The sequence below is a fragment of the Nicotiana tabacum genome, chromosome 9 (genome assembly GCF_000715075.1).
Source record: "Nicotiana tabacum cultivar K326 chromosome 9, ASM71507v2, whole genome shotgun sequence".
NCBI lineage: Eukaryota > Viridiplantae > Streptophyta > Magnoliopsida > Solanales > Solanaceae > Nicotiana > Nicotiana tabacum.
In genome coordinates this window covers 103,559,408-103,571,645 of record NC_134088.1, presented here as the reverse complement: position 1 = coordinate 103,571,645, position 12,238 = coordinate 103,559,408, and the positions used below count along the sequence as shown (strand labels likewise).

The window sequence follows — 12,238 nt, the reverse complement described above, 5'->3', positions numbered from 1 at the left end:
ATGTTCCCATCTGACTTTTGATCTTAATAGTTTTAAGCAAAATATATGACCATTTTTCCTATTTATATATATGTATATATTCAGAATTTGTATCGAAGTTAACGGGTCCGACCCCTCTTTTACAAGCATATATATATATATAGATCCGCCTCAGGTGAGATGTACTCTTAATTAAGGTTATTACATTATTTTTTAAAGGGTGTGGAAGAATCTTAAAAGGCAAATAATATGGATCAAAGATAATAATAAAAATAAGACCAAAAACACAAGCACAAAGAGGGATTTATGCTATACCATGGCATGTACTTTCACTAGATTTCCTGGATGAAACAAGTAAAGTTAAACATAATCCCAACAACCATGGCATATGTATACTTGCTAGATTTTCTTGGATGGAACAAGTAGTACTAAAATCCATAAACATAATCCTAAAATTATTTTTTTACAACCCAGTAAATTATTATTTTTAGCATTTAAAATTTAAAATTCTGAATCCGCTTATGTCTAAGAGTTGTAAAAGATCTGGGAAATAGTTATGGGTTAGAGAAAAAACTAGTTCTTATCAAGTAGTCAATTTCTCTCAAGGGTGATCATGGTGTTGAGTGTAGATGTAGTCAAGGTGAGCCTCTGCAATAACCCTTCTCTTAAAGCATTCTTCATCTCCATCATCACATTCCTCTACTCCCCTCAACTCCTACAAAAGTGTAAACAAAAACAAAATTAATCTTGATAACTAAATTCTGCATCTCTAACAAAAAGGGCAAAAAAATAGGTAGCTCGATGTACAAAGTATCTCAGCGCTCAGGGTTAGGGAAGGACCGCACTCTAAGGGATATGAAGTAGGCAGTCCATCCTAATGCAAGCATAGTGACTGCTTCTAAAGGAAGAAAGGGAAAATAAGAGATAAGGCAAGAAAATTACATTTGAATCATCAGTAGTTTCCATCCTGTCAATAGAATCTCCACCAATGGTTTTGTGGAGTTTTACCTCCCCTTTCACTGCAGTCATTCAAAAGCTTTGTTAATTTACTCAGTGAATTAAGCTTAAATACAATAATTCTTTTCCGTAAGAGTGATGTTTAGACCAGTTTGTGTTTATCTTGATTAATTGATCATTAGGTACCTGTTACCTCCTACTACCACAAGTAACGAGTAATTGTACTAAAAGAAATAGTAATCAACATAAGCATTCACTAATTAATTACCTTGGTTGTTTGCCAAGAAACGAGCAGATGCTTGTGAAGACACGAGCATGGAAACAAGAAGAAGAAGAAGTAGCAGAAAATATAAGTTTTGCTTCATCAGATTTTTGGTTCAGACTTAGTTAATTTGAGCTCTGGTTACAATGTGTGCAAGGACACTACAGAGAAAAAAAATAGATTTTTGTTTTTGGGTTTGCTGGTTGTGGAGGGGAAATATGCCAAGGTATATATACATGCAAAAAGGTGCACTATTAATCTTTGTGCCCCATTGTTTTGTAGTCACAGAATACCTTATTTACTGGCCCCACACACAGTACTCCTTTTTATACTGTCCATGCTCATGTGACAACACCGCTAAGTGCATGTTTTTGTTGGTATTCGAAATTTATTGGTTTGAATAATTTGAATTCGTACTGCGTATGATCTATTAGAGAAAGAAAATATTTCTTTTACAGTTCGATACACAAAATATCTCACGTTTGCGTTGGTGATGGGTTTTGCTTTAGTCATTGTCAAGGAGTAGTGGTCCAAGTAAAGTCCAAAGACTCCAAAAATCAATGTGTAATAGTGGCTGACAAGATCAAGAACCTAAGTCAACCTGTTAGACATGCAGACAACTGTTTCCCATCACAATACTTGTTCTCCTTGGTTATTATTTTGTATTTTCTTATTATTTTAACTTTCACCTTTCAGAACTTTTGATGTCTTGTTAGCCTATGAAAAGACTAGAAATGGAAGTTTTAAAAAATTTGAAGAAACCCATCTAAACACTAGAGTTGCATTTAACTTATGCATGTACCAAGTTGCATTTGCTTCCCACATGTAAGCAACCAATTAAAGTGGTGGGAGTTCCACCTTCAGATGACAAATATCTATATTTGGTGTTGTTAATTAGGTTGCATCAGTGCTTTCTTACCAGACTATCACACAACATCCCATTAATTAGTTATTGCAACATGAAGGATTAATGGCAGGATCCACTCTCTTGGGAACCATCATTGCTACTTAAATTTAAAGCCATGTGTTTAATTAGTTCTTATCTACTAGGTAATTTTTATTATTTGCAGAGGTAAATTTAGAATTTGAAGTTTGAGTTCTAGCGATTCTTCGTTTGCCATCAAATCTGCAATTCATTTATGTTGTTGGGCTTATAGTTAATTATACATACATATTTGGTAAATTTCGCAATACATATGTATGGTCTGAACTAAAATTATTGGATTCGGGCAAACACGTACATTAAATTATGGTTATTGGATAAATGTAATGCTCTTCTACTTAATTTCCTTCGTACATTAAAATGTGGTAATTGAGTAAATGTAATGCTCTTTCTACTTAATTTCCTTCTCTGTGAAAATGAGCAGAGTAGTACTACTAGTAGTACTGCTTCCTATCTCAAATCTTAGTCATTTTTGGCAAATAAAATTGCTTTGAGATATTAGTTGTTAGAAGAACAAAACAAGAAACCGTTTTTTTATTAAAAAAAATACATTATTGTTCTAATTAGTAAAATATTAATTAAGACACTTTAGGAGAACTAAAGTTATTGGGTTCTGCCAAACACGTACATTAAATTGTGGTTATTGGATAAATGTAATGCTCTTCTACTTAATTTCCTTCGTACATTAAAATGTGGTAATTGGGTATATGTAATGCTCTTTCTATTTAATTTCCTTCTCTGTGAAAATGAGCAGAGTAGTACTAGTAGTACTGCTTCCTATCTCAAATCTTAGTCATTTTTGGCAAATAAAATTGCTCTGAGATATTAGTTGTTAGAAGAACAAAACAAGAAGATATATTTTTTTTTTAAAAAAATTACATTATTGTTCTAATTAGTAAAATATTAGTTAAGACACTTTAGGAGAGATCATGTTGAAGTGAGCTATAGTCGGAAGTCCAACATGAGATATTTCTCTCAACCTCTCTCAACATGAAACCCTAATGGGGTTTCATTGATTTTGACGATCTCTCACATATTTACATGGTATCAGAGTGGGATCTCGTTTACTTCATCGTCCTCTTCCGTCCGATGCTACCCGTCATCTCATCTCCGATTATTTTCGTTGCTAAGTCCAGCACAATTTTTGGTTGGATTTCTGGGATTTTGTTTTGGAGTTGAAAAAGCTTGTTATTGTTCATCTCTTCGTTTATTCTTTGATATTAGAAGGCCGTGTTTTTCGGTTGCGAAAAACATCGGTAATTCTATTTTTTTCTGAATTTTGCTTGTTAGGGTTTGGGTGCATGTGGCTATCTGCTAATTGATGGAAATTTGCTATGGCTGCAAGCAGAGGGATAAGTGCAATATTATGGTTATCTCATGGCTAACTAGTTCCTTATCCCTTAACATTGTTGAGAGTGTTCAGTACTCTGAAATAGCTGAGGATATTTGGATATAGTTAAATAGAAGGTATGGTACTGTAAATGGAACTAAAGTCTTTGAAATTAAAAGAAAATTAGCTTCCACCAATCAAGGCACTCTAGATATTGCATCATATTTTAACAAACTGAAGAAACTTTGGGATGAGCTATGGGTCATGTGATCTAGTCATAACAACACTTGCACTTGTATTGCTAAGGCTGGTATCTAAAAAGGGGAGGAGGAAGACAGGATGCATCAATTTCTCATGGGGTTAAATGAAATATATGTTAGTTTTAGGAGTAATCTTCTCATGATGCAACCACTTCCATCTTTAGATAGTTTATACAAACATTTTGCTTCAAGATGAAAGACGGAGGCAGGTCAATCCATATACTCAGTTCATCCCTGAGTGTGCCCCTTTCAATGCTACCTCACTTAATTTTCCTCAAGCATCACATCCTCATATTCAATATCCTCAGCGAGTATCTTTTGATTCAAATAGAGCAACTCAATTTTACAAGTATTGCAAGAAGAGTGGTCATCTAATTGATAAGTATTATAAATTGTATGGATTCCCACTGGGTTCAAGTTTACTAAGGGTCGGAAGATGGCTGCAAAGCTGAGGTTGAATTAGCCTCCAATAGTGTCGGGTCTCCTGTTTCTACTCCTGTTGCTCATCATGATAGTGCTTCCTTAGTGCCTGGGCTCACCAAGGAGGAGTATGCTCAACTCATTGCTTTACTGTAGCAGGCTCATGTGACTGACCCATCTTCTGCTCAGTCCAGCTTGATGGCATTTGTAAAATTTGCTGGTAATCTTCCTTTAACTGCTTGTGTAGAAGTGCAGTATAGTGCAACTTTGTTTAGTAGAGTAACTGAATATAGTTGGATCTTATATTCTGGGGCCACACATCACATGACTTCACACAAAAATCTTCTTTCCAATATAAAACCTTTAGTAATACCCTATCTTGTCACACTTCCAAATGGCTACAATGTGAAAGTAACTTGCACATGGTCTCTTAACCTGTTTTCTTTCACCTTAAATCATGTTCTTTATGTTCCTACTTTCCACTACAATCTCATTTCTGTGTCTCAGTTACTCATCCAACTTCATGGCATGGTTCAATTTGACCCACTTTTATGTACTTTACAGGCCCTTTCACTGAAGAAGGCACTGAAAGTTGGTAAATTAGAGCATGGACTTTACAGGCTCCTTATGTCTCCCTCAAAGTCTGCTACATCTGATTCCACTGTTAGCTTACCTTTTGTTTCAAATGCAGCTTTACATTGTAGATATCCATTGAATATTTCTGGTTCTTCCTCTGTATCCATTCCATATGTCTTACATTGTAAAAATCATTCTTCCATTAATAAAGAGGAAGTGTTATGTCATCAAAGATTGGGTCACATTTCTTTTGTTAGATTAAAATATATTTCTGGTGTTCCTTGTGAATTCTCTTCCAAACAGTCTTTTATTTGTTCTACTTATCCGATGGCTAGACAGTCAAGGTTACCTTTCCCTGACAGTAGCATAAAATCATTCTATCCTTTCCAACTAATTCATGTTGATACTTGGGGGACTTATTTTACCTCCACTTATAATGGTTTTAAATACTTCCTCACCATAGTTGATGACTTTACTAGAGCAACTTGGACACATCTTATGAGTTCCAAAAGCAATGCTTTTCCTTTACTTCAACCCTTTCTTGCCATGGTTCAGACTCAATTCTCCACCAAAGTTCAATGTGTTAGAAGTGGTAATGCTTTGGAACTTGGCTCTAGCAACTATGCCATCCATTTTTTTAAAGATCATAGGATACTACACCAACTAGTTGTCCACACACACCCCAACAAAATGGTGTGGTAAAAAGAAAGTACAAGTATTTACTTGAGATTTCTAGGGCATTTCTTTTTCAATCCAAGTTGCCTATATGTCACGACCCGAAATTTCCACCTTCGGGACCGTGATGACACCTAACATTTCACTTGCTAAGAAAGCCAACGTTAGAATAATTTAAATTATTTTTATAATTTATTTTAATTAAATAGTAAAGAAACCAAACAACTGGAATAATGTCTGAATTAAAGTGAATAAACCAAAATAATAATGATGGCTAAATACCATCCCAGAACTGGAGTCACAAGTGTACGAGCTTCTAGAATAATACAAATAAGGATCTGAATAAAAATAAAGTTGTCTGAAAGAAAGCACACATCTAAGATATAGTAGGAGGGGACTTTAGAGCTGCGAACGCTGTGCGGCTATACATCAAGTTTTCTCTGATAGCTGAATCTGAGCAAATCTACAGTACACTACTGGGACCAACTCCGGTATCTGCACAGAAAGTGCAGAGTGTAGTATGAGTACAACCGACTCCATGTACTCTGTAAGTGCCGAGTCTAACCTCGACGAAGTAGTGACGAGGCTAAGGCAGGCCACTTACATTAACCTGTACGCAATAATAATAACAGGAATAGAGGTAAGACGGGTAAATCATATCAATAATCGAAGTCAATTCAGCAGTCATAATCCTTCAAAGAATTTTCGTTGCGGCGTGCAACCCGCTCCAACAATATAAACTTAACATAAAATCTGTTACGGCGTGCAACCCGATCCAACAATATAATCTTTCAATTAAATTCTATTGTGGCATGCAACCCGCGCCAACAATATAAACTTTTAATAAATCCGCTGCGGCGTGCAACCCGCTCCAACAATATAAAGTTAAAATAAATCCGTTGCGGCGTGCAACCCGCTCCAACAATATAAACTTAAACAATTCTTAAATGTAAAAATATTTCAATAAATATCACATTAAATAAGAAGTTATTAGGCAACAAGGCATACAATAATTATAATTTATTTGGGAAACAAGTAATGAAAAGTAGCAATTAATTGTGGAAATCAGGGAGAAAATAGGCAATTTAATATTTAATGTGTTAAATGTCAAGTAGCAATTAAGACATATAATTCAAATAAACATATAGAAATTATAGCATGAATTCAAGACATAATATTGGACAAGGAATATGAGAGAAATAATTAATATAATAATTGATTAATAATTTAAAATAATTTATGATTATTAGATAAATATGCAAACAATCAATTTGACGATGTATAGGCACTCGTCACCTCGCCTATACATCATTACACATGAAATTCATATAATAAATAATTAAAGGGTTTTATTCCCTCAAGTAAAGGTTAACCACGCCACTTACCTCGCTTCGTAATCAAATTCAAGATTCCAATAAACCTTTTCCTCGCGAATTGGTGTCTGAAAGCTTCAAATCTAGTCATAAACAATTTAATACACTCAACACGAATCGTAGGAATTAATTTCATATGAAATTACAGATTTTTCGGATTAAAATTCGAAATTCATCTCAAAAATAATAGTGGGACCCACGTTTCGAATCTCGAAAAACTCACAAAATCCAAACACCCATTCCGAGACGAGTCCAACCATACAAAAAATATCAAAATCCGACATCATATTGTCTTTCAAATCCTAAATTTTCGTTTTTGAAGAGTTTTACAAAAATCTCATTTTCTTCCTTCTAAATCCGAAATAAATAATGAATATTGACATGGATTTTTAAAATACAATCACTTGCGGATAGAGAACACTTACCCAAGTCGAATTCGTGAAAACCCCCTTTGAAATCGCCCAAATCCGAGACTCAAAACTCAAAAATGAGCAAAAATGGCAAACTTTCTATATTAAGCTTTCTGTCTAGGTAAGTCGCATGAGTGAAATGTGACTTTGTCTCATGATTCCAGGAAAAAGACAAAACTGCTACCGGCTTTCAGTAAATCGATTATAACTTTCTTACAAATATCAAATGATGAATGTCTTACCTTTTTGGAAACTAGAATCAAAGGGCTACAACTTTCGTGTTTTGACAATCTCCCGATTCCTTATAGATTGCGAGATATAAGCTTCCAAAGTCAGCTTTGTGCATCAGAAATTCGCACACTGCTGTAGCCAAAGACCATCGAAACTACGAATCGATTCAAGCCTAATGAACTATTGAACTTCTAACTTCCACATCCGATGCCGAAACCTATCAAAACACATTCGATTGACCTCAAATTTTGCACCCAAGTCCTAAATGACATTATGGACTTATTCCAACTTCCAGAATCGAGATCCGAACATGATATCAAAAAGTCCACCTATAAGGCCCCGTAAAATTTTGCAAAGGAAAAATAATGTTTCGTAGTGCCGAATTGGTTCTTACGTGTTTAAGGATTTTATAAACTCTTCTGGAGCTTCATTTTTTGGTTTTTATAACCCGACCCTACTTCGTTAAATACACGAAAAGGATCATTTTTAGCAACAATTTTGATGTTTTAGAGAGAAGGGAGAGTGTTTTAGAGAGAGAGAGAGAGAGAGAGAGAGAGAGAGAGAGAGAGAGAGAGAGAGAGAGAGAGAGAGAGAGAGAGAGAGAGGAAACCCTAGGCTAATTTTCATCAATCTTTGCTCAAATCTTGGAATATTAACAAGGATAACCCACAAGGTCTTCATCCTAAAGGTAAGATTTTACACCCTAACCCTCAATTTCAAATTTATCTAAGAATGGATAATTAGCAAGATAATTCTTGGGTATGGGAGTTGTCATCTTGCATGCATGTGTTATCAAAGAATGTGGGAAGGTTGTGAGCTAAAAATGATAGATAATTGGTTGGGGAATGATGGAATCTTTCGCAAAAGGGACTTAAGAACTTTAATGCACTTAAATGAGCTAGAACCATGATCATCCTCCTAATTTTGATTCAATTTGTTACATTTTCAAAATAGATTGGAGTTTCTAAGATTTACGGAATATTTTAGAGTGTAAGGAAGCTCAATTGAGGTATGTTGGCTAAAATTTTCTCTTAGAATTGAATCCCACGATATTCATGTAATTTATGTAAGACCCGAGTGGTTCATTATAAAATTGGATATTCCGAGTAATTTTGTGTTGAAAGATATATGTTCAATAAGTATCCTAAATACTTTATTCATATTATGTTATCAATTAAGGATGTGTTCAAGTATGGGCTGTACATTAATAATGTTTTGACTTCAAGTGAAGTTCAAACGAAGGCTATTATGCCAATTTTTGTGAAATATCTCTATGTGCCTTAGACTCTTAATTGCTTAATTATGTACTACACACCTTGATTTGAATTGTTGTTGTTAGTGATGATAATATTGATGTTTGAAAGTGAAAAGGTGAGCATGAAATACTAAATACGGCTAACGTGCCAAGAATGATTTTATAATTGTGGCCCTAGTGCCAATGAAATAAAAAGATGTGAAAGAAGTATGAAATGCGATGATTGATATAAAAAGGTTGATGTCTCGAATAAGACAACCTAGCCGATCGGGTCGTGATCAGACACCATGCCGCACACATGGTGATGATTGTGCTGGAAATTATAATTGAATTTGTGGTTGTGGTTGATGTCTCTAATGAGATAGCCTAGCCGATCGGGTCGTGATCGGACTCCGTGTTAAAGGTAAGGGGGTATTGATATTGAGAGTGATTGTGGTTAATATCTCTAAAAAGATAGTCTAGCCGATCAGGTCGTGATCGGACTCCGTGCTAAGAGTACGGTGATATTGATATTGTGAATATTGGTATTGTGAATAACGGTATTGTGAACAATGGTATATCGGTACTAAGAATCACCAATCTAAAAATATGGGAATTTACGTGAAACTTGATGTTTTGGTATTGTTCGAGACTTTCATTGATTTTATGATTATTCCTCCTTGTAATATTATTTGTTCTATTGAGAGGGTGTTTAGTTATACATACTAGTGCTATTCGACAGTACTAACGTTCCTTTTGCCGGGGGCGCTGCATCTTTAAATGGATGCAGGTGGTTCTCAACAGGAGACATTGATCATTGATAGCAGTACACCTTCTTCCCAGCTGACTTGGTGAGCCCCACTTCATCCCGGGGTCATGTATCTTTTGTACTTTGTGTATTATATTTGAGGTGTAGCCCAGGCCTTGTTGCCGGCATTATCATTATACTCTTCTTTATTTATAGAAGCTTTGTAGGCATAGTGTGGTTTGTATATTAGTGCTGGGGAAGTCAAACTCGTTATGTTGTGTTTGAATTACTATTTCCACTTCAGATTATGAAAAATGTGTGTGAAATTGAGACTTTAAAATGAAGTAACTAATGGTAAGAAATTGGCATTGCAGACATGATCAAATTGTTTGATTAATGAAAACATATATTCTCTTTATTCATGAATGGGTTTGGGTAGAAGAAAATCTAATAGGCTTGATCGGCCGGGTTCACTCGGTTGAGCGCCGGTCGCGCTCCTCAGTTTTAGGGTGTGACACCACCCCCGGTCAAACTTCTAAAAACCTCCAACTTCCAACTTCCGCCAAATGACGCCAAAATGACCTACGGACCTCCGAATCCACATCAGGATGCGCTCCTAAGGTCAGAATCATCATGCAGAGCTATTCCCAGGCTCAAAATTCCAAATGGACATCGATAACATTAAAATACACTTCAACCCAAATTTATAACATTCTTCCAAAATGCCAACTTTCTACAATAAGCATCGTAACGCTCCTCGGTCACCCAAAACCCGATCCGGATATACGGCCAAGTCCAAAATTATCATACGAACCTATTGGAATCTTTAAATCCCGATTCTGAGGTCGTTTACTCAAAATTCCAACCTTAGTTAATTCTTCCAACTTAAAGCTTCCGAAATGAGAATTTTCTTTCCAAATCAACTCCAAACTCCCCGAAATTAAATTTCGACCACACGTGCAGGTCATAATACCTGAAGTAAAGCTCCTTAAGGCCTAAAACTGCTGAACGACGCACTAGATATTAAAAGGACAGGTCGGGTCGTTACATGATCCCTCGTGATTTTTTTTTGTGCCTCGGTTCTTTTTCACTAGATGTAGTTGAACCGGGTAGTAGTTTTTATTTTATATTTTTAGAGTAGATTAGGATTTAGGAAATAAAAGAAGGAAGATGAAATTTTTAAGCGTCCTTCTGACTTGTTTGATAGTAGCATATTTAGGTTCTAGCATGTGTATTATCTTCCCTATGGTTTGAAGTTGTTTATGATGCCTTGTTGAGTTAGATAGCATGTTTATTAATGCCTATATCTCATTTTCTTGGCTTGTGTCACTTTGTGCTTAATGCTTAATATTTTGTGGCTGTGTAAATACTTGTAATTGTTTGAGAATGGGAATGGAACCGTCCTTAGTGAGTCATGTGCCATGTGTGGTGAGAAATTGTATAGTCTGTTGTTGATACCCAATTTTGCCCTCATATTTTCTCAAATAATATATATACTTTCAAATATCATTTTTTGCATCATTATTTAATTTACAAATCTATACGAGCATTTTCTATAATGTTTCATAATTTTTAGAGTTTTTAAATTGATTTTCCTGTACTTAAATTATTTGAATAATTATTAATTACTCATTCAAATTATTTTTTGATGATTTACTTACCTAAAATTATTATTTCCTATAACATAGGCTTCAAATATTTTACTTCATTTATTTTTTTATATAATTACATTAGTATTTTAAAGGCAATTTGCATAATTTTGCAGTAACAGCCCATATTCATACATAAATGCTCTTTATTTATATTATTTGTCAAAATAGCATTTTATAATTTTTATAATACTAAGTCATTATTTTTAATCATTGTAGTGCATAAATAATATTCTTATTTATTAATTAATTATTTTTATAAATTACTTTCGAGAAATATTGCCTATTTAAATAATAGCCCAGATTTAAACTAATTTTTGGACCAAATTGGCCCAGTATCCTTAGCCCAACCCCCTGGCCCAAGATAAAATGACCCCTTTAGTTATAACCCGATCGGAACCCTTTCCGCGACCCGCCCGCTTCTCTTCTAATCCTGGCCGTTGATCTCAAATGATCAACGACCCATAGCCATTCCCCCGTTTTAATTAACCTAACCCGCCCCAAAACCCTATCATTTCCTCCCAAACGCCTCCTTTGAATCCTCTCTTCTCCTCTCCTCAGAAACCCTAGCCCACCGCTCAATTTTCTCCAAATTCGTCTCAATCATGGATTCTTTCCATGATTTCCTTACCTTTTATGTGTTATCTCGGTACTACTTGCAAGGCTATGGTATCACTTAGTACTTGCCTAAACATGGCAAGTACTATCTCTCAGATTTGGGTCCGTTCAACTTCAATCGCTTGAATCTGGACAAAATCGCATCCATGTGTATCATTGCAAGGCTGTATTGGGTCCGATTGGCCAAGATATCCGGCCAATCTCCGATTTCTGTCAACTAGGGTTTACCTAATTTTTCCCTAATCTGGCTTTTATTGATTCTACATGATATTATTTCCTTATTTATGTTGATTTTATAATATTTCCTTGTTTGTTTGTCGAATGATTTTTACTACTATAAAAACCCCTTCCCATCCCCCTTTGAAAGAGACTGAAATCGCTAGACTTTCACTAAAAATTGGAGTTATTACTCTATTGTTCTCTTATTCTCTTGTTCTCGGCCGACTGAAAGCCAAGGCCACCGGGATTCGATTTTTCAACCTTTTCTTGGTGCGAGCACTGTTCGGGGTTCCTTTGAAGCCCTTGGGAACTTTGACGCATTGAGATTCTGGGTTTCTGTTCTTTGTTGATATT

General features: G+C 35.2%; 1 protein-coding gene across 1 annotated transcript; it reads right to left on the bottom strand.

Moving 5' to 3' along the window:
* Window positions 1-282: 282 nt before the first annotated feature.
* On the bottom strand, window positions 283-1,415 carry LOC107780859 (putative phytosulfokines 6). The gene is made up of 3 exons (XM_016601462.2): window positions 1,205-1,415; window positions 922-998; window positions 283-694 (listed from the first exon to the last, which is right to left on the bottom strand). Exons 1-3 carry the CDS (start codon window positions 1,299-1,301, stop codon window positions 581-583), a joined length of 288 nt encoding a protein of 95 aa, XP_016456948.1. The 5' UTR covers window positions 1,302-1,415; the 3' UTR covers window positions 283-580.
* Between the last annotated feature and the right edge of the window lie 10,823 nt (window positions 1,416-12,238).

Bases quoted from the DNA above. Each gene is read 5' to 3' on its own strand.
- LOC107780859 (XM_016601462.2), bottom strand. From the start codon at position 1,301: ATGAAGCAAAACTTATATTTTCTGCTACTTCTTCTTCTTCTTGTTTCC. The intron at 999-1,204 runs GTAATTAATTAG...GAATGACTGCAG, and splicing joins TTTCTTGGCAAACAACCAAG to TGAAAGGGGAGGTAAAACTC. The intron at 695-921 runs GTAATTTTCTTG...ACACTTTTGTAG, and splicing joins AAACTACTGATGATTCAAAT to GAGTTGAGGGGAGTAGAGGA.